Genomic DNA, 22,457 nt, shown 5'->3' with positions numbered 1-22,457 from the left:
CTTCCCATTTATATGGGATCACTGACCAACTCCCAACTAGGGCCTTTATGCATTGTGTAAGTTAGTTTAAATGTTAGACCTGCTCAGTTTTCTCTAAAAGCTAGCTTGGCCTTTGGAAGAGGTGAGATCAGTAGTTCCACTGAATCAGAGAAGGTAAGAAATTGTCAAGTGACAATATTTTGTTCTGTCAGTTCTGTGTTTATAGAGCTTTCTTTAAAGCTAAACCTGAAGTGGTAACTTAGGTAGGCTTTCTGTTTTTAAAGTTAAGAGGAGCAGACACTGCTCTTTTTCACCCTTTTGTTTTCTTGTTCCTTCCTTTCTGCAGCTGACATGTACGTATTTGACGTATATCAACGTGTTTCCCCTCCCAATAACCTATCTAACCTGAGTTTGTTGTATCTTTCCTAGTAGGTAATGTCTTCTACATTGCTGGTCATTTTTGTTACCCTCCACTGCATCCTTCTAAACTGGTATGTGTCTTTCTAGAGACAGGGTGTGCAACAAGGAAAACAGTACTCTAATGGAGTCTTTTAATAGTGACTAGTGGAAGGACAGCTTGGTATATTTTAAAGCCTCACTCTTGTCTTCAAATATTAATGTTTCCTGTCTTTCGATGTCTTTCCATGTTTCCAGCATGACAAATGACATGATGATTGTCACTTGCTGTAGTCTGTAGATGTGTTTCTGCAAAACTGCAAGTAATGTGTTGTTTCTTGGCATCCTGTTTTTGCAGTTTCTTACTCTTGGTTTAGTGTAATACATTTTACTATCCATGTTGGATATGGTTCTTTCAAGATAATTGTAAATTGTAATTTCGCCCCTAAAATAGTTGCAGTCCCTTGCATCTCAGTATCATTTACAGATTTAGTAAGTGTAGTCTTAATTCTATTGTCAGGAAGAACATTTAGAGTTGAAAAATCTTTTTTTACAGAGTTAGTAGAAAATTTGTCCCTTGTAAAGCACCAGTGTGTATTTCTGCAGGTTCTTGTTAAACTACAACACTTTCTCTGAAAAAAGTTATCCTTTATAAATACTGAGCTCAGGCTGGTCTATGTTCTTCCTGCGTGTTTCATTCCTCTTCTCTTACATAGTAATAGGAGACTTCCTGCTGTTGGGGTGGGGAGGTGGTTGGGGGAAGGAAAGACACGTTGCCTTTTACTGGATAGTTGTAAAGTTTGTTTGGAAGCTGTTAAATGTGTGATTAATTCTAGCTCATATTAGTGTTTTGAGTACTGAACAGGTTTTTTTTTCCCCCCGACAAAATTTTCTGGAAGTCCTCGGTACTCCAAATAACAGCTTAATGTTTTCCTGGTGAATTGTTTTTAGTAACAATTGTTGAAGTTGGTGTTGAGCACTTTCCAGCCTATGCATTTTTTTAAACTGAATTATGCTTTAATGTTTGGAGAAAGAAGAAAAAAATCTACTCCCTAGTTTGGACAAACTTATCTAATTAAAAGCAGTTTAACAAATTACCTATAATTACAGATTGGGTAATTTGTTAGAAGTATCATAGCTGATCTCTGAACTAAGAAAAGAAGGAAACAAGGGTTGGGCCCACAAACAAATTTAGAGACATTAGGCGCCTAAATCCCAAGTTGTAATCCTCAGAATCTCTGTTATCTCACCCTGTAGCTCTGTTTTCAAACAAAATGCTTGCCTAGTGTCTCTCTCCTGTAGTGGCCAGTAGCAGGTGCTTAGGCAATGTACTGGAAAAAAAATACCATGATGCCTTTGCTTTCGTATTACCTTCAGTAGTCAGTGATTTAAACAACTGATGATCTGCCTCTAAGCTGCTGAGTTCAGTAACTACCAAGGTATCTGACTTCCATTAATTAATCTAATTCTTTTTTGAGCACGCTTGAACTTCTAGTCTTTTTGGCATCTTGTGGCAATGAATTCCCAGATTTAATTATGTTCTACATAGGAAAGGCATTCCATTTGATATTGTTTTCACCTTAATACTCAGTTTTATCATGTGCTTCCTTATTGTTACATTATGAGCAATAGTCAGTCATTCTGTATTTACCCATTCTTGCTTTTTAAACACCTCATCACATCACAGAAATGAGCAATTTCATGTTTATTGCAAGCACAATCCCTATGGGGATCTACAGTCAGGGCATTCTTTATGCTCATCTCTCTCTGAGGAATTTGATTGCCTCTGTTTGCACAAAGCAATGTGAGTACATTCTTGTACAGGGTTTAGGAGTTAACTTTCATCATAGCTGTAGTGCTTTAGATTTGTGGCTAAAACAGTGTTGATAACACACCAGTGTTTTGGCTGTTGCTGAGCAGTGCTTGCATAGCAGCAAGGCTTTCTTTTTCCCACCCTGCCTGCCCAGTGAGTAGGCTGGGGCTGGGCAAGAGATTGGGTGGGGACACAGCTGGGACAGCCAACCTGAATTGGCCAAAGGGATATTCCATACTGCATGTTGTTATGCTCAGAAATAAAAACTGAGGTAGAGGAAGAAGAAAGGGGTTTCTTTTGCTTCCAAGATGTCTGTTGTTTGGAGATCGGTGGGGCATTGGTCAACCTGTGGGATGTGGTGAGCGATTTCCTTTCCTTTGCTTGTGGGTTTTTTTTCCTTTCCTTCCTCTGTTAAACTGTCTATATCTCAACCTGTAAGTTTTCTTACTTTTGCTCTTCCTATTTTCTCCCCTGTCCCCCTGTGGTGGGGGGTGAGCAAGTGGCTGTGTGGCTGCTTGGCTGCTGGCCAGGGTCAATCCACCCCAACGCTTTGCGCAGACACCTAAAAACGTGATTGAAGGAAGAAGTAGCAGCGCACTCTGGTTCTGTGGTAACAGTGCTCACTGAATTAACCAGTGGTGTGAAAGATCCTTATGCCCTGTGTTCCTTGAGGTTATTCTAGTCACTTGGTATAGAATATTCCTCTTGAAGTTGTACACAACTTTTTATAGTTTATTGAAAATCTATTAGGCTAGGGAGAAACCAAGAAAGACTTAATTAGGCTACAGTGGCTATACTGGACTGCTTGGGCATTTACCAGTTTGTCCTTGCTGAAAGGGCAGTTGGTGTTTTCTGTGTTTTATTCCGTACATTAATGTGTGGACTAGAGTTTGGTGGACGGCCTCTAGCTGAGCGCATCTCTCTGAGATGCAAATTAAAACTCATGTTCTTTTTCTGGCTTGTTAAATCTTTTTGATGCTAGAGAAGAAGATCTTTAACAGGAAGGTGGAGAATGTTTTACCTAACTGATATTTTAGGGAGGGAGAAGTTGCTAGATTTCCCCTTTTGTTGTACACTGAATTTAGGATCGTAGCTTAGGGATATGGATTATACACCTCCCTAGACTTTCCAGTCATTTGTTCTATGGCATGTATTTACTCTGAGCCATCTGTTACTCTTGCTTGCCCGAAGGCATGTTGGAAGTTTGGTCTGAAAAATAAACTGAATCTGATATTACAGGCCTGAATCTTAATCATAAGCTGGTCATACAGTAAGAATAGATAATCATGGAATGATGGGTTGATGATTGAAGCATTTATCAGGTGATTTGTGGAGTAAATTTCAGTTTTACAGTTGTAAATCAGATTCTGAGGAAGTTGTGAGAATAAGTAGATGAGTTTGTACAGTAGTGACTTACTTGCATGCGTTCAAATATTTCTGAGACAGAAACATTTATATCTGTATCAATCACTCCTTTCTTTGAAACTGGTGAAGACTGCTGAACTGAATTGCTTAGTGAGTCTGTATTGGGAAATTGGATTCTGATTAATTTGTTCAAGAAATGTGAAGGCATTATTCTTAGCTGCTGCTCTAGGGGGGAACAATCTGTCCTCTCCTTGAAAGATTAGGGAAGAGTAAAGAGGATCTCTGAAAGTCCTCTCTTCCATTTCTTTCAAGAAATTTATTATTTGTGGTGAGTTGAACCCAGCCAGCAGCCAAATGCCCACCCAGCCTCTCACGCACTCCCTTCTGCTGCGAGATGGAGAGAAAATAGGAGACGTATAAATTGCTTGGGAAGACAAACACCATAAGCACGGATGTCCGTCCCCAGCCTTGCTTCTCCCTTCCCTGAATTTTTATTGCTGAGCATGACATCATATGGTATAGAACTGTGTTGCCTCTGAAGCGTGAATGTAAATAAAATGCTTTGTTACATAATTTTTTTGTTAGTGTGGCATCTTTGTTTATGGGCAGTCTTTAAAAGTTGATTCTATAAATCTGACCAGTTTGTATATCTGCTGTGCTAAATACTCATGATACTTGTTCAAAAGCTTTTAATTGTTAAATAGGAGAATCGTGACTAATGTGTGTGTATTTCTTAGCTTACAGTACAATTTTTCTAAAATACATTTTAATAAATTTTACATACATTCTAACAGAACATGACTACATTTCCAGAAATGTAACCATTTAAAAGATTGCACAAAAATTGTAAAAAATCCTGCTTTAACATCCTCAGATTACTAGAGACATAATGGGGTTATTTTTTCATTATATCAGCCAAGAATAGTAACATTGTGCCTCAATTTTTGTTCTCCTCCCCATTTTCTCATGGAATAAGCACGCATTTCTGATGTTTACAAGCTTTGTGAAAAGATGGCTAGGGGTTTCCTCACTGTAGGAAACCATACAAGTGTCTTTCTCAAAGTATCCTCTTGCATGTATTGCCAACACTATAGGCAGTCAGCCCAGGAAGGGTGAGCAGCAGCTGTTAATTTTGATTCTAGTTTGCAGGCATTGTAATATTACAGGAATGCAGCACCACTTTTTTTTTTTAAAGTTCTAATTCTAAACTGTAATAATAATAAATTATCAATTAGGAAGCTGTTATTTTCTGGTCATCAAATAGCTGATGTGCTCTTTGAAGTGCCTGTGTGGCATGCAAGCTCTGAAGAGAAGACAAGGGGCTCTGTCTCTAGTAATATTACTTTATGGGACTATGTGTCTATTCAATAGTTGTATTGTTTAAATGTATTTTTAATTAACTTTTTTTTCTTGGTAGAAGGGCTACCTTAAAAGGAAGTATGCATGTTTTCAGGCTATAGAGGTATACTTAAAAAGGTGCTCCCTGCATTTTTTTTCATAAATTTTTAAGCTGAAATTTTGGCCATTTTTTTCCCCTACATCCTACCAATGTTAAATAACGTATTAGAATAATTTACATTTAAGCCAAATCAAAAGTGGACAGTTGTCTGCCTTGGCACAGCTTCTGGTATGTCTGTTACAACCTTGGGTTTCTTTACAGCTCTCTTTGCAGAGGAGGAGGCAACATTGCCTCCAGGTAGTAGGAGGAAGGTCTGAAGAGGGGGGCACCCACAAAGGTACCTGGAAGGCCGGGATGGTTTGGACTGTGCTTTCAGATCTTCCTCAACTGGAAAAGCATGTCTTGATAAGTTGATTTTGGGGAATCTGTATGCATCTTCCCTGCACTTCAGTATTTGACCCTGTTATGTCAAACAGTGAGCTCTGTTTTGAATGCGCCTTGGTATCTATCAGAAAAGCAAACAAACTTCACTTTTTTAACCCCTGAGCTGGACTGAACCTTCAGTGTGCTGCGACATGGATCCAATAAGAGAGGGCTGCTAGACCGTGAGGGGTTCATTCATGTGGACATATCTTTGGAAAAGTATTTAAATCAGCTGACACAGACTTTTAGGAGGAATGTTACAAAGACTGGGAGGCAGCATAGTGCTGACAAATAAATAGTCTTAGGGAAGACATTGGTAATCGGCAGAGACGATCAGTAAGTCATCTGACTTAGAAGACTAGCTAGAAGTCACTTTGAAAGAGAAGGCAGGTCAGGATTTCTTGTTAGCTGGTTTATGTAGAAAGCAGGAATAAGCTATCCAGTAATTGATACCCCCTCAACATGCCAAAGTGTGGTCAGAAAACAAAATTGGTAGAATTTGTCTGTTTTGCATTGTGTAGATCTGTATGTTTTGTGTGTGCCTTACAGTTTGGGGATTTGGGAAAAGTTATCTTGGTTATTTTGTGTTCCTAGAGAGTTTTGTTAAAGAGCATGAAGTTGTGTGTATTCTTAAATCATGATGTTTCTCAGAAAATCAGGAGTTACTGGGGACTGGGGGTCTTTGACAATTTGGTACGACCACAATGGTAAGAAAAGCTGATGGAGACTTTTAGGAGTAATGTTAGAAAGACTGACGAATAGCATAGTGCTAAAATCTACTCAAACTTAGCAAAGTTTAAATATGTGTATTTAATGTATTGATACAGGACTTAAATGCAGCAGCCTAGTAACTAATATTTGGGGGATGCTTATCTGTGACACTTTATTAGCATCATCTTAGTATGTTCAGAATTAAAACGCCTTTTAGAGAGATGAATTTTGGATAAAATGCACAACTTTTAGCTCCCAATTGCTATGTATTATTGGGAAGATATTTACTATATCTTTGCAATGGAGTGTGCACATGATCGTAATGTCCTGATGAGAGTTTTCATTGATGTTAGTCAGAAGGCTTGTCCTACTTAAATAATCTGAATTGTCTTGAGTGTTCTCAGATGTTACTAACTAGAGAGTTTTCCTCAAACTCTTGTCATGACTTTCTGACTCCTTCCCTACTCAAAAACTATGACAGGTTTCAAACAAGGTACAGAATGGTAGAAAAAGGGTAAGGACATTTTTTACAAAATATTACTGTCCTGGTTTTGGCTGGGATAGAGTTAATTTTCTTCCTAGTAGCTGGTATAGTGCTGTGTTTTGGATTTAGGATGAGAATAATGTGATAACACTCTGATGTTTTAGTTGTTGCTAAGTGGTGTTTACACTGGTCAAGGACTTTTCAGCTTCCCATGCTCTGCCAGGTACACAAGAAGCTGGGAGGGGGCACAGCCAGGACAGCTGACCCCAACTGGCCCAAGGGCTGTTCCATACCATATGACGGCATGCTCAGTATAGAAACTGGGGGGAGTTGGCTGGGGAGCAGCGATCGCTGCTCGGGGTCGGGCTGAGCATCGGTCAGTGGGTGGTGAGCAATTGCATTGTGCATCACTTGTTTTGTACATTCTATTATTAATATTATTATTTTCTCTTCCTTTGGTGTCCTATTAAACTGTTTTTACTCACCCAGTGGGTTTTGGTTTTTTCCTGATCCTCTCCTTCTTCCCACCAGGGGTGGGAGGGAGGGTGAGCAAGCAGCTGTGTGGTGCTTAGTTGCTGACTGGTGTTAAACCATGACAATTACAAACATTAATATGAAAATTAAATCAATGCAATAAACCCAAATGTTGCTAAATATAGCAAACACTTCAAATTACACAATACATGTGCATTATTTTAATGAAATTGATGCATTTGTGTGGACAATCACAACTAGTTATTTCTATGTAATGGTAATTTTCTAGATATTTCTGTATTATTTATTGCAACCATTGATAAAAATTCTGACTCTCACAAAAGTTGCTGGAAATAGGATGAGCTTATTTATAGCTGATAGTTTTGGGAACTTTTCATTTAGTGATAGCCAAAGTTGGCCAGAACTCTTGTTTCTTTCAAAGGGCCATTCCATATTTTTAGTACATGACAATTAAATTAGTTTTCTTGCATGTTACTAGAAGCACTGTGGAATCTACCACTTCTTTCTTAAGTGGTCTAAAACTCTGCATATTTCTGTTCAGAAAAATAATTCTGTAGCTTGTTTTTAAGTACTTGCAGATTTTTTGTTTCAGATTGCCAGCATTACCTGTATTATTACCAGTTTTATTGATGAAATTGCTGAACACAAAAAAAATTTCATATTTTCTGTAAATGAGAAATCCTGCTTCAGTGCTTTCGTAGAACAATTGTTCTTTAAGATTAAATGTGAATCTTGGCATAGGTTGTACTGTGCTTATACATCTACTGTGCGTCGTCTGCTAGATGCAGTGATTGTATTAACCATAACTAACTAATAACGAAGTCCTTGAGAAGGACTCTGGATGTTTGGTAAGACAGTTAATTCAGAACTGACATCGTGTCTTGCCACGTGACATGAACATTGCCAGTGACTTTTCTGTGAAGAAAAGAGGTCATTTTACACCATGCTGAATAAAGCATGAATTTTGTGATCCACTTCTGATGATGCTGATGACATCTGCCGTTTTACTTCCAAGTCAGTGCAATTCTTGGACATAGTTTTTGATGATTAATTCAGCAGAGTATAAAATAGTAGTGTCATAAAGTACCAGAGACAGTGTTGTTTAACCGATTTATGAACCCTTGATTCTGATTTTGGTAGTGCTAATAGCAATGCAACTCATCCAGTCAGTATTACAACTTCAAAAAGACATTCTCCCATGGTTAACTTGGCTATCGTCAAATGAATCTCAGAAATATATTTTCCAAGTCTGTAAGAGTTTCGCCAGTGATATAGCTGGACTTGTCCACATACACAGAAGACTTCATTTTCTTTTCTTTCAGATCAGTTTGTAAAAATCACTTGTGATACTGTACATATATATGCAACAATGTGGTTGACGAGATATTATAGAGTGTTTGCTGCTTTGGGTTCCTAAGGCTACTGGTACTGCCTCCCATGTTAGTACAGGGGTACATTAGCTGTGTGGCCATGCAGTCCCTAGGTCTGGGAGGAGGCTTTGTGCTTCAGGGACGCTTATATTAGATGTCCTGTTTATTGTCTCTTATGAATGCAGTAATCTTAAAAATAATGGCAACTGATATATAATGGATGGTTATATGCCTCTTAAAAACTATTTTCTAGACTTTACCATAATACTTTTTTATTTTAGCTCTACCCTCTTTCAAAAACTTTCCCAAAGTTATTTCAGGAATCTTATAGAATGGGTTAGTGGGAAGTAAGAGAGCAATCATACTCATACAACCTCTCCTTTGTGACTTGAGTAATAGTGTACAGGCAGGGTCTTAAGGATTAGTGCACCCGGCTTAGTCTTTTGTTTTATTGCATTTGAGATCCTTCTTAAATGCTAAAATAAGTTACGTTTTTCTCAAAAGGGATGGTTTGTGCTTCCTTCAAAAGCATTTGGGGGAGGTGCTTCAGGTTCAGAATGATTCAGTTCCAACCTTGAGGCCTATTGAAACCATATTTTGAAGGAAATCAGAGTTAATTATGAAGGATAATAATGGTATTGAGTGGATAATAAGCATCCAGTTATTTAGAACTGGGAGATAATAGAGTATTTGAGGCATTTGTTTAGTTGTCTGTAAATCTGGGAAGTGATTCAAGTGCTTGAACACACACCTGTTGCCAATTTAAAAACCTCACAGAATTACGCCTTGTATCCAGCTACTCTTTCAGAAGATGTGGACATTTCATAGGACCTGTGTCAAATCTACTGGTCCATGCAAATATCTTTGATATTATAAAGGGTCTCAAATGCCACTAGACACTGTGCTTACAGACTAAATCCCACCCAGGTGCCTGTCATAAGGGAAGCTTGAATCTTCCTGCACGATTCAGGCTGTCCTGGTTTTGGCTAGGATAGTTAATTTTCTTCTTAGTAGCTGGTATAGTGCTGTATTTTGAATTTAGTATGAGAATAATTTTGATAACACACTGATGTTTTAGTTGTTGCTAAGTAGCACTTACATTAAACCAAGGACTTTTCAGCTTCTCATGCTCTACTGACTGAGAAGGCTGGGGGTGCACAAGAAGCTGGGAGGGGGCACAGCCAGGACAGCTGACCCCAACTGGCCCAAGGGCTGTTCCATACCATATGATGTCATGCTCAGTGTATAAACTAGGGGAAAGCTGGCTGGGGGGCTGCTGCTCGGGGACTGGCTGGGCATCAGTTGGCTGGTGGTGAGCAATTGCATCGTGCATCACTTGCTTTGTATATTCTTTTATTATTATTATTATTATTATTATTATTATTATTATTATTATTACTGTTTTATTTTATTTCAATTGTTAAACTGTTCTTATCTCAACCCATGAGGTTTTTTCACTTTTACTCTTCCAATTCTCTCCCCCATCCCACCGGGGTGGGGGAGTGAGTGAGCAGCTGTGTGGTGCTCAGTTGCTGGCTGGAATTAAACCATGACACAGGCATGGGTCTTCAGAAATGTTTTCACATTGTTGGTTTTCTATTCAAAATCACAGCTGGTTTTGGAGAGAAAAATGTCAGTGCACGTGCCTAAATGCCCTGAAGGAAATGGGCTCTAGGCTTTCTGTGGTACTTCCCTGTCTATAAGCATAGTAGTGTCTGCTTATGTGCATGTTGTATACCAAACCACAGTAGACAGGTGAGGTACTCTCATATTAAATTACATAGGTATGAGTCTATAGAGTTCTTGGGGGCAGTATTCAGAATGTGAATTTTCCTGTACAAATTCCCTGGTAACATGACTGGGATGCGTGTTGGGGATCAAGATGAGAATAGTAGACCTTCTAACAAACTACTTGTCAAATTTATTCTGTAATGGAGCTGAAGACTTTGTTTCTACTTTTCAGTCCTGTTTCAAATTGTGTACGAGCTCGACCTTAGACCTGGCTAAAAGCAGCCTTTACATTCATTACTTTTTAAGATTAATCTAGGCAAGGTAGGCAAACTTTGGGAGTATGTGTAAGGTTTGTATCTCCAGTTATGCTTTAGGGACCAGGATTAGAAACAGGTGGTTCCCCTCCACTGCCTCCTAAGGTTCAAGGGCAGGTGTGAGTGCTGAGTTTTCGGGAATAGTTTCCTCCAGCAGGCATGGACCGATGCTGTTTTCACAAGAAACAGTGGCAAAAAGACACTCCTCAGCCCTCAGTATGAAGTGGTCAAATGCTCCAGACTATCCCAAGGCATATTTATAGGACTGAATATTTTAGTGTTGTAAGAGTGGAGATGGAAGGGAGGGAGCATTGGAGAGGAGAAACATTAAGCATATTCTGTTTCTTGAACACAGTTTTCAGTCAAATTCACTGACAATGAACAGAAGCTGTATGGTATCTTTACTATTTCTGTAGCATCTGCTGAAAGTTTATTGTTTAAATGAAGTTACATTTGTCCCTTCTCTTAAGTGTTTGCTAGTCAAGCTTGATTTGAAATATAAAGAAAACTTAGTTATTTCCTTCTGTGGAGAATTCCAAAGCAGAATTAACTAAATTATGAATAAGATGTACCTATCATGACTTAGGTATCCTAACTGTAGTAATTGGATACACAGTTTGCTATTTTGCATACTTTCAGGTATGCATCTGTTAAATAAATGTCTCCTTTTGGTCTTACTCATTTTATGCTGCTGAAGAAGCTGGATGGTGAAGGAGAATTGCTTTCCTTCTGGTAGTCCCATTTCCCTTGAAGAGTCCTTTGGACTTTGTTTTCTTCCGTGTACCAAATATTCTGTGTACCAAACATAAAAAGTGGAACCTGATCTTAGTTGTACACCAAGCTCATGAGCCAAGTGTAATTTGTCTTGTCTTTTGAAAGCTAATTATTCAGTTAACTTTACTTGCTTCCTGAGCTTTGGATATCCCAACAGTAAGCTTCTATTATATGCATTGGTATTTCAGTTAATTAAAGATGTTTTGTATTATCCAAAAGTTACTTTCTTATTATAGCTTTATTATTAAAAAAAGTTAATAAAAATAAGTAAAGTAATATTGTTGCCCTGCCAAAGTAGAGGTCCGGTTTATTAACTTCAATGGTATTAATCTGAATCATTATCTCTTCTGCTTACGGGATGTTACTGGCTAATTCCAAAAAGATGTTTGGATTTTCACTGTGTGTCATAGTTGTCTACATCCAGGCATAGCTGTGTGTTATCCATGAGAGATGTACCCGACTGCACACTGAAGCTGATACTATTCTTGATAAATCTTCATGTTAATCTGCCTTGGTTGCATAAAGGTTCTTGCACAGGTTTGTATAGGTAGTATTTAACAAATCTTTCTAGGAGAGCTGTAATGTGATGATTTTTACCTCTTGCAAAATTAAGTTACACTTAAATGCTTCTTGTGTAATACCATTAGGTACATCTTTGCAAGAACGTTTTTCAATATGATTATTTTCTGGTTCTTGCTTTTCTTCTTGGGTTGCTGAAGGATTTTGACGTGTAGATGCATCCATTCTCTCCCTTTATGTAATATAAGGGCAGTTCACCCTCCCAGATCAATTTCACTAGTGTTTTGAGGTGAAATGTTACAGGAGACCACTTTCTGATGTTCTGAAAGGGCTAATGTACCTGTAAACTGTTCTCCTGGGAGAAGGCGAAGGGGTGGATGACCAAGAAACAACTCCCCGGCATGGTTTAGAAGCAGTGCTAGCATGGGAAAGCTTGTTTTGGTAAGCTTTTCTTGTGCCTACCTTGAGCAAGGTGGGCACAAGAAGCCAAAGTTTCTTGTGCTCTGAAACTGCTCAAAACCAAAAGAGTCTGCTCAAAACCAAAAGAGAAGCGTACCAGAGATGGAAAAACGGACAAATACCCATTGAGAACTACAAGGGCATTGGCAGGGCGTGCAGAGATGCAGTTGGAAAAGCAAAATCTCAGCCTGAACTGAAATTGGCCAGAGATGTCAAAAACTACAAGGTTCTTCAGGTATGTAAACAACAAGCAAAAACAGAAGGAAGATATGGGCCTGCTGTTAAACAGGAAAGGTGAATTAGTCACCAACAATGCTGAAAAGGCAGAGGTTCTCAACAATTTCTTCCCCTCTGTCTTTACCAGTACTGTTGGGCCCCAGGCCTTGGGAACAAAAATCCAGGTTGATGCAAACACAGACCCACCATCAGTGAAGGAAGAGTTGGCATGTGAACTATTACAGTAGTTTGACCCCTACAAATCAATGGGCCCTGACGATATCCACCCGAGGGTGTTAAGAGAGATGGCTGACATCATTGCGAGGCCGCTGATCTTTGAGAAGTCGTGGAGATAGGGGGACATCCTAGAAGACTGGAAGAAGGCTCATGGAAGAAGGCTCACCCCCATCTACAAGAAGGGCTTAAAGAAGGATCCAGGAAATTATAGGCCCATCAGTCTTAGTTCAGTCCCTGGGAAAGTTATGGAATGAATCCTCCTGTGGGCTGTCACAAGCCAAATGAAGCACGTGATTGGGAAAAGACAGCATGGATTCACCAAGGGCAAATCGTGCTTGACAAACCTGGTCACCTTCCATGACAAAGTAACCTGTTCAGTTGATGTGGGGTAAGCAGCAGACATTGTCTACCTGGATTTCTCCAAGGCTTTCAAGACAGTTTCCTACAGCCTCCTCCTAGAGAAACTGATGTGTTACAGGCTAGACAAGTAGTCTGTGTGGTGGGTGGGGAACTGGCTGACAGGCCTCACCCAGAAGGTGGTAGTAAATAGCTCCTTTTCAGATTGGCAACCTGTCACAAGTGGGGTCCCCCAGGGATCGATATTGGGCCCAACACTGTTTAGTATCTTCATAAGTGATCTGGATGATGGGATCAAGTGTACCCTGATGAAGGTTGCTGATGATACCAAACTGAGTGGGGAAGTGGACACTTTGGAAGGGAGAGCCACCCTGCAGGAATACCTAGATAGGCTGGAAGAGTGGGCTAACAAGAACCTTGTGAAGTTCAACAAAGACAAATATAAAGTCTTGCACCCAGGAAAACATAATCCAGGACTGCAGCACAGGCCAGGATCTACCCAGCTGGGGAGCAGCTCTGTGGAAAGGGACCTGGGGGTCCTGGTGGACAACAAGCTCGATATGAGCAAACAGTGTGATGCTGCAGCAAAGAAAGCCAACAGGATGCTGGGTTGCATCAACAAGGACATCGCCAGCAGAGATAAAGAAGTCATTATCTCACTCTACTCAGCACTTGTCAGGCCACACGTGGAATACTGTGTTCAGTTTTGGTCCCCACTATACAAAAAAGATGTGGAGAGGCTGGAGAACATCCAGAGAAGGGCGACAAAGATGATCAAAGGACTGGGAAGGCTGCCATATGAGGAAAGGTTGAGAGAACTGGGTTCGTTCAGCCTTGAGAAAAGAAGGCTTAAGGAGACCTTATCACCATGTTCCAGTATTTAAAGGGTGGCTACAAAGAAGATGGAGACTCCCTTTTTACAAGGAGTCACATGGAAAAGATGAGGGGTAATGGGTACAAGTTACTCCTGGGGAGATTCTGATTGGACACAAGAGGACAGTTTTTCACAATGAGAACAATCAGCCATTGGAATAATCTCCCCAGGGAGGTGGTGGATTCCCCAATATTGGACACTTTTAAGATTTGGCTGGACAGGGTGCTGGGCCATCTTGTCTAGACCATGCTTTTGCCAAGAAGGGTTGGACCAGATGATCCTTGAGGTCCCTTCCAACCTGGTATTCTATGATTCTATGAAGATTACTTGTTATCACAGGTTGTGTAATGTTTAAAGGTTTGACTTGGTCTGCGTAGAATGTTATTTTTAAGCAGACTACGCAGAGCAGAGAAATACAAATTTTTTTTCTGTTCTTGCCTTCCCATTAGAGCTCAGAAGAAAGATAAAAGCTTTTATTAGTGGTTTTCTGCTACAGTAAGCCTATTATGCTTGCTGATGATTACTTGTACAAATTTTCATTCACAGGTAGTCGCCCAGTTGTACCTCTGTGCAGTAACCTCAAGTTGTTTATTCCATTAAAATTTTATTGTGAATCTTTAGCAACTGTTATAAACAATTCTTTTACCTCCTGATGAGTTGCAAAGAACCTGGCAATGCCATCTCTGTGGCCAGTAGTTAGCGTTGGAGGCTTTATCCTCATGTGTGCTTGCTGTTCACTACAGGAACGTGTTATGGAGACTTTCTTACTACCATCTGAACAGCTGCTGTAACATGGTTTTATCACAGCAGTTATGCAATTATGTATTATGTATGTATTATTACAGCAGTTATTTTTGCTGAAGTGCATCCCACGTCCTCTCAGCCATCCTTGGTGAGATGCAGCATGCGTTACTTAGCTGTCATTAGCTCAAAGGTTTTTTCTTTCTCTCACTTATCTATTGTTTTTCATCCTCCCTTTACTTCCTTTAGACACGTACATCTATATTTACCTTCCATACACCTCCTGCTTTTCCTTTAGTGACAAACTTTTCTGGAATGGAGTAAGATGAACCCCCTGGAGTTGTTTTCAACCTCTGTTGATGGCATGGTGTGAAAGAGAGAGGCATAAAGAGCTCCCTATTAAGCTAAAGCAAAAACAAACACACGCTCCCCCCCTCCCCCCCTTGTATTTGTGGCTCACGCCTAGTGTTTAAATGAACATACATGTTATGTATGTTGAAGTTGGAGATTCGCTTATAGTACATCTCCATATGTAAGGCAAGTCTTTAAGTCTCTATTGCTTGGGATGTAGTTTGTCTCTTGGTGCAGGGTACGAAAAAGTTACGGTGACGGGGTGTAAAAATGCAGGCATTTCTCAGTCTAACAATTGAACTACGTTTTATGTTCTTGGAAAAGAAAGATGAGTTATTCTGAATAAAGGCTTGTTTTAATTTTTTTTCTTTTTTTTTAGGAACAACAGCTATCCTTTGTAATGATCTCAAAGCACATCTAAATGAACGTGTTATTGAGCCAAGCCACATGTTTGGCATCACACCAAAACAGTATTGGGCATAATCACAGGAAACGCCTCTCCAGCTGATGCTAGCAGGAACAGCGTTAGGCAGCTGGTGTTTAATCCCATGTGCATGGCTAAGATTGTGAGAGAGAGAATCTGGAAAGGGTTAATACTCTATTGAATGCATGGCTTGCAATTCCATTATTTGTTTTTTAAGGGGTTTTTTGGTTTAGTGACTTATATAATTAAGATCCTGAAATTGTCTCTTATATGAATGATGGCACTCACAGGCACTGTTATGCCTCCTCATTATGCTGAAGCATTTGTTTGAATTCTAGTATTCACTGAGATGAATACCATGTATCAGGCAGCCACTGTTTCTTCCTGAGTATATATTCCTTAATCTTGGCATCCCCTTTTCAAAGATTGACCCGGTCTTGACTGGAGATCAGCAATATTTGACTCGGACAACTTGATAGAACTCCAGTGTGATGTCTGAGCCTTTTGCAGAAAATTAGATGTCTGAAAGTGTACAATTGTTACTACATCATATAGCACTGCTTATAAAGGTGCAAAATATTAAGTTGGAAAATATTAATATTGTACGTTCTTGCTTTGGCCTGCTGTTTATGATTAATGTCCCAGACATTATTAAACCACTGTTATCCCTGGCAGTCAACTTTGATGCTCGGTGCTGTATTTGTGCTGTTTGCATCAAACATGCTTGGATGAGAAGTTTAACTGAATCTAATACAAATGTCCCCATTGTTGTAAAATAGCTTTTTCATCTAATGCTTTCATTTATTTCTTTAAAATGGCTGTGAGAAATATACACCAATAACATAGGGTGTTTTAAATATTGAGACTTATTTGTAAATAAAATATGAAGTTTACCTTTGTGTTAATGAAGCTGCTGAGGTTAGTTGTAGCAATTCTAAAATGTGTTCATGTCACTAAAATTTAATGCTTCAGGATTTATTTATTTTTATTCCACTTGTGTAGTAGTGTAAAGAAGTAAAATATTCTGTGTGTGGATATATTTAAAATGTCTTAATGTGTCCTCATGGTCTTGCTGCTTTTGTGTTTGATTTAGACAGTCCTGTGCTAATATTTATTTTAATGTTTTTTAAATGCCTTTAAAGTATGAAAAAAGTTACTGCATTGGCCTTAGAAAGGTGGATATTGCTCTTTCTGCTTTATGGACAGAAGCTTAGGGGAAAGGTAAGGTTTTTTTAGAAGAGGCAGGAAGTCTGAGATAGTGCTACGAATCGTCAAACTTCAGTTCCTTTTCCTAAAAAAACATTAGCAGAATGGGCCCAAATTGTCCCTGCTTCATTGAAGGCGGGGGGGAGATATTTTTACCATGGAAAGTTGCAATGATCTTAAGGTTAAATTCCCATTCCACTTGTCCCTCTACAAACATGAAATAAGATGGTAGCTATCCTCACACCTTGCTGTTGAGGGGGAATGGGCAGAAGAATGGCAAAAGTTCATCTTGCATCTCTATATGTGGGCTCTGGTAAATAGGAGTTAATCGCTGCTGCCTTTTAGGTCCTTGTTCCAAACCCAGCAGATCTCTTAGCAGGATCATTTGGTAGTACAGATGTTGTAGTACTGTTTCAGATCAAGCTGCAGGTGAACAGGTATGTTTCTGTCAAATCAGAAGGAATTAGTTACCCTTATGGTGGCTATGGGAAGACAAGCAGTAGCTGATCCACTCTAAAGGCAGTGTGATACAGGTGGGTATCTACATCAGCAGGCTTTATGTGAAAGCAGGTAACTAATTTTTTTTTAAACTAATGTAAATTTACGCTGCATCTCATAGGGCCACAGCATTTTTAACTCAGCATTTACATAGCTGGCTCTAGTATGTTGCAGAATAGTAGTGTGAGTTCTTAATCTTTACCTTGGTTTTCATGTTAACAACAGAGTAATTGCACCTGCCCCTTGCCTTCTAATTGATGGCTATTTTGGTTTTCTGGTGGTGCCCTGGTGAGGGCAGGTGTCATGGACCAGAAGTGAAGGGCATGCGGAGTTTGCCTATAAATGAGGTGCAGGAGCCTTGGGCGGCTGCTGTGCTAAACCAGTCTCCTCCGGGACTGGCAAGTTCTGAAAGCATGTAGGCACGCCTGGAGCAGCATTTATTAACACGAGCTCAACTGTAGAGCTTCGAGGCTCTTCGAGGCTGGATTTGGCTCTCTGGCCAAGTCTGCGGCCAGGGAGGCGTGCCCTTACTTGTCCTCTCGGGTTCCAGGTTTTTAATTTCAGAAAGTATTAATAACTCGATGAATAAAGGAGGAAGAATCACTCCTTTAAAACTTGATTTCCTAACAAATGGGCCTGCTGGACATGCTTTAAAATCTTGTGTCTGTGAAAAGTGAGCTTTTTAAAAGTGGGTTTGAACTTGCATAAATTACTGTGCATGTTATTTCAGAGAGGACAATTAAGATGATAATATTACAATTATGTTGTTATATGTTATTGTAAAGGACCATAATTCCATAGAAAAAGGTTTTTGAGTGTAGGTATAAAATAAATAGCCAAAATGGAGTGGTCTTTAATAGCTAATGGCAATGCTGTCATTGGAGCAGTATGAAAGTGATTTACCATTTTTGTTGGGTTCAAACAAAAAAAGTCAGGTTAGATCCCCTCAGATTTTGGGCACGCTACTTCTTTTCTATAACGGTGGCTATAATGTTCACAGGTTATTTTCTCTAGGAGCTATGCTAGTATGACTTACATGTCATCTATCCACTGAATATCTCAAAAGCCAGTGTTGCTTGGCTCTGCTTCTATGCTTGAATTTGAACGTCCTCTCTATCCCCTTCACAGTTAAAGATTTTATTTCCACATTTTGCAGTTTAATCATTATAACATTTGTCTCAAAATATCAGCTGTTCTGATAGCTTTTCTCAAAAAGCATCTTAATGTGAGGTGGAAAAACAAGCAGACCTGACAAGTCAGTGACATTTCTCTGTCTGTGACTGGAACGCTGCATCTGCGTTTGCTTTTGTGCTGTATTGCAAAGGTGATAGCTAAAATACAAATGTGGTCATTAAATGAAGAAAATGTTAAGGATAATTGGATTAAAGCAGGGAGTTCTGTACAGTATATAACTGGGGGGGGAAGTCATTTTATTAACTCTGTTTTAAGTTATTTAAATTCTGGATGGCCAATGGTCTTTAGGCATGCTAAGAATGATGCAGATCATTAGGTTTGTAATGGTATCATTAATTGTTTCAAAAATAATCTAAATCTGTATCTATCTGCTACCATCAGAAACTGTAGCTGTGCATTAGAGTTCATTAAACAATTCAGCTGTGGGCACCTTACAAAATTAAACAACTTCGAGAACAGTTTCAGTAAAAGGCTTGGAACGAGTACAAGTTGAGATGGAGGACAGCTGTGTTTTGCTGTATAGATATAAGCCTGTTTCACACAGGAAATAAGATCGCACAGAAATAGGCTGTAGTCCTGGAGAGAGCCCCGTGCTGTGTAAGTGTGTCTGTACGCTCCCAGTTGTGAGATGAAAACATCCCGAGGCATACTTTTTTTTCAATTTTCCGGTAGCCCTTTTATTCCCTTTATCTCTTATAATAGTTCAGTGCTATGTGTATTACGATCTTTTTTTTCCTGTCGTAATTTTCTTTGCCTGTTTTGCTGGTTAAAAATGGCTAAGCAGTTGTCAAGAAGATGTCCCTGCATCAGCACCGGAGGCTGTTAATGACCTGAGAGCTCCCAGTGTGGGCTGGTTCAGAGAAAATCTTCCCGTAGGTTGTAATCACTTACTGCTGTTGGGAGCTAAAGTTCAGTTACATGGATTTCACTATAATACGCTTGTGTTAGTGGTGCTAAAGGAATAATTGCCACTTTGCCTCATTGCTGGTAACGTTTCTTTAGGGAGGAGAGAGAAGAAGAACACGCTGAGCGACCTCCGCGTGTTACCATGTCTTGCCTATGCTCTGTGCCTTTCACCTCCCTTCTACTGAATCTTGATTATCAACATTTTGAGAGAGATTTTTTTTTAACTTAATTGAAGTGCCAGCCAAGTTCTACTTGCTCAAAAAGGTCTTTCAAGTTTGTGATGTGAGTTTGTATTTATAGCATTAACAAAGCCATGTTATTTGTTTTGTTCTTATCCAGGTGCTTGAACTGGGATTTAATTTCTCATCCTATGGATCACTGAATGAGTAACAGATGGCCTTGCCTCGTCTTACGGGCGCTTTACGCTCCTTTTCAAATGTCACTAAACATGAGGATTACAGTGAAGAATTAGCTGACTTAACGGTAAAGATTTTTTTTTTCTTTTCCAAAGCATAATTGTAAAGTATTAGTGTGTATATAGTAAGAATTGTTTGCTTTCTTAATATGCATTGGTATGTTATAAGAGTAGGCAAGCAAGACTGGGCAGAGTGTGTATAGTTTCCTGTGCGTTCCTTCATAGTGTCCTCACTCAAAGCCAAATTTGCTGTAGCTTTGTGATTTACACTAGGCCCTTACAATCATAATGTACAATATGGATCGGGTTGGTTGTCTGTGTTAGTACAGCCCTGTTATTTTGTATTTCGGGAAGTTATTTAAATTGGGCTGGGCTGGTATGTTTTTAGCTCCAAGCTTATGCAGAGCTGGGGAGCCAAATGTTTCCCTTGGAATATTAAATTCACCTCGGACTCCTGTTGGGGGATGTTTAGAATAAATTTACTGATACTGAATTTAGGTACCCCCCTCCTCCCCCCCCCAAGAAATAATGCATTAAAGCAATAGATGCATTGTGGGAACCTGTGATGTGAAATGTATTTGGAATCTTGGGAGCTGTAAATCTCTTGAAGTTGCAAGAGTTTGGCTTTACAGAGAATTCTGCCTTGGAAGGAGTAAAGTAGTGAGAGAGTGTGTGTGTGTGTATCCTCCTCCTTCCTTATGCACAGGAAAGAGTATAAAGAACAGGTAATAGGGAAACTGCTTGCAATCGTTACTACATACTGACTGAATGCAATTGGAAAGAAATGTTTTTATCTGGTGTGTATTTTAAAGGAACCTCCATATACTAATTTGAAATAAATAAAAATACCCAAGTATTTTGCATTTTCAGACTAAAAGATCAAAACTACATGAACAGTTGCTGAAGTCTGATCTTACTTGGAAGAAGATAATAAAGTTTGTTAATGACAATTTGGACAAAAAAGAACACCAAACTGTAAATGGCGATTTAAAAGCTATATTACAAGCTGCAAAGCAAATAGGTATGTTTTCATTCTCTAGTAGTCTACTAATAGACTGTTTTGTTTGTTTGTTTTTGTTTGTTGTTGGTGGTGGTTTTTTTCCAAGCTGCTTTCTGCCTGCGTACTTTTCTTACTGGTAAAATTTTAGTTCTGCCTTGGCACCAGGCTTGCCCTGAAATATCTTTGAAACTCTGATATGTATATGCACAATTTTTGTTTTCTGTTTTATTTTGAAATATGATTCCGTTGTTATGTGGATATTCTTGCTTTTTGATAGTATTGTTGTGTAGTGTGTGGTGTGGTTTGTGATCAACCTTTAGTAAGCAAAAGCAACAGCTTCTTTTGGAATGGCAGTACCCTGAGAAAAGAATAGTCTTGGTGTTATCTGCTTTAATTCCACGTGATTGTATCATGAAAAATTGGATTGCTACATAAGCAGCTAAAAATGTAAAAAAAAAAAAAATGTTTTCTGCTTGAAGTGTTTGGTGTCGGGGAGAGAAATAATAAATTTCACTCATCTGGAATTAAGCTTTTAAAACTGAATATATGTTATGGCAAAGAAGGTGTGAAAACTTAGTTTTGATTGGAAACAGTTTTTTATCTACAGGCTGAAACTAATTCAGTTTGTGCTTTTAGCAGAATTTAACTTCATGAGCTCATAAACTGAGCACATGGCTCAAGCCCTAGCTGTCACATATTTAAGAATTTTTCATTGCAGTATAATAGGTATATTTTCTCCTTTTCTGGTTATGTTTCAAGTATCTTGAACAGAACCCTAAGTAAAAGATGGAAAGAATTAATATGGATAAATATATTTGCCTTTTTTTTGGCTTTATAGACCAGAGTGTGTTTTACCACAATCCGAATGTTAACCTGCCTCCCTTGTGTTTGTATTTCTCAACAGTTCTTTTGGAAGTAACTAGCAAATTAAGAAAGAAACAAACACCTAAACACAGACTTTCAAAAAAGGCTAGACAAGTTATTCATGTCTGGCATGTAGTAATTGGTCTTGCTGTACAGTTGCATAGAAGATGTCTGTTAAAGCTATTAATGGTTGTAATGGCTATTGCTTTAGTGAGTCATCAGAAGATAAATTTCAAGTATTTCTCAAATCACTGACAAAAATGTTTTAAACTCATCTGACGATACACGTGTTCTGAACTTTGCTTTGTGGTTCATTCCTTCCATGCTTGTGACTCAACTCTTGTTATTTTTACAAATTTGGTCCTAATTTTTTAAATCCTATTTTTCTAATACAAGTAGTACAGCTTGTGCTCCTAGTAGACTTTAACCTCTTCAGGCCAGAAGTTAAGCATGTGGCTGCCTGTCTTTCTGAGACAGAGGCGCCTCTAGGAAGCGCCACCTCTCTGCCCCAACTCAAGTACCTCCATTTCAGTGCACAGATTTCAGCTGGCACTTCTGATATGCAAGGTTTGGAGGAAAGTCATGCAAGATGTAGAGTGAGTTTGCATCAACTGTCAATGCCTGAAGTTAATATGGAAAAGGTGCAGTCTGTATTGATAATTGATCAAAGAAATAAATGTTATCTTTTTAACTTCTTTTTTTGTTTGTTTGAGATTGCTCACCGAATTCATACTCTTTTACTCGTTCTTAAAAGATATTTATTGCTTTGCTGCAATAATAAAGGCAGGTTTCAGACACAGCTGTGATGGGAAGTGAAAAGTCCTGTTTGGTACACATGGTCTAGAAATGTCTGTATGAACAACACATTTTGGAATATGGAAAGGCTAATAAGATTTCTCTCAGCGCTCCATTTTAAGAGCATACCATTGATGTAATTTTAAA

The 22,457-nt window shown here is 39.0% G+C and overlaps 1 protein-coding gene across 3 annotated transcripts in view; it reads left to right on the top strand.

Annotated features, from left to right (window-relative positions):
• ASCC3 (activating signal cointegrator 1 complex subunit 3) overlaps nucleotides 1-22,457 on the top strand; it is a 291,790-nt gene that overhangs the window by 1,768 nt on the left and 267,565 nt on the right. For all 3 annotated transcript variants that reach the window (XM_072855573.1, XM_072855572.1, XM_072855574.1), the window contains exons 2-3: nucleotides 19,576-19,719; nucleotides 20,522-20,672. In XM_072855573.1, coding sequence (XP_072711674.1) covers nucleotides 19,630-19,719; nucleotides 20,522-20,672 — 241 coding nt within the window. In that variant the 5' untranslated portion in view covers nucleotides 19,576-19,629. The remainder of the gene's footprint in view (nucleotides 1-19,575; nucleotides 19,720-20,521; nucleotides 20,673-22,457) is intronic.

This window comes from Ciconia boyciana, chromosome 3 (genome assembly GCF_034638445.1).
Source record: "Ciconia boyciana chromosome 3, ASM3463844v1, whole genome shotgun sequence".
NCBI lineage: Eukaryota > Metazoa > Chordata > Aves > Ciconiiformes > Ciconiidae > Ciconia > Ciconia boyciana.
Note: the sequence above shows the minus strand (reverse complement) of the source record. Positions and strands in the feature narration are given on the sequence as shown.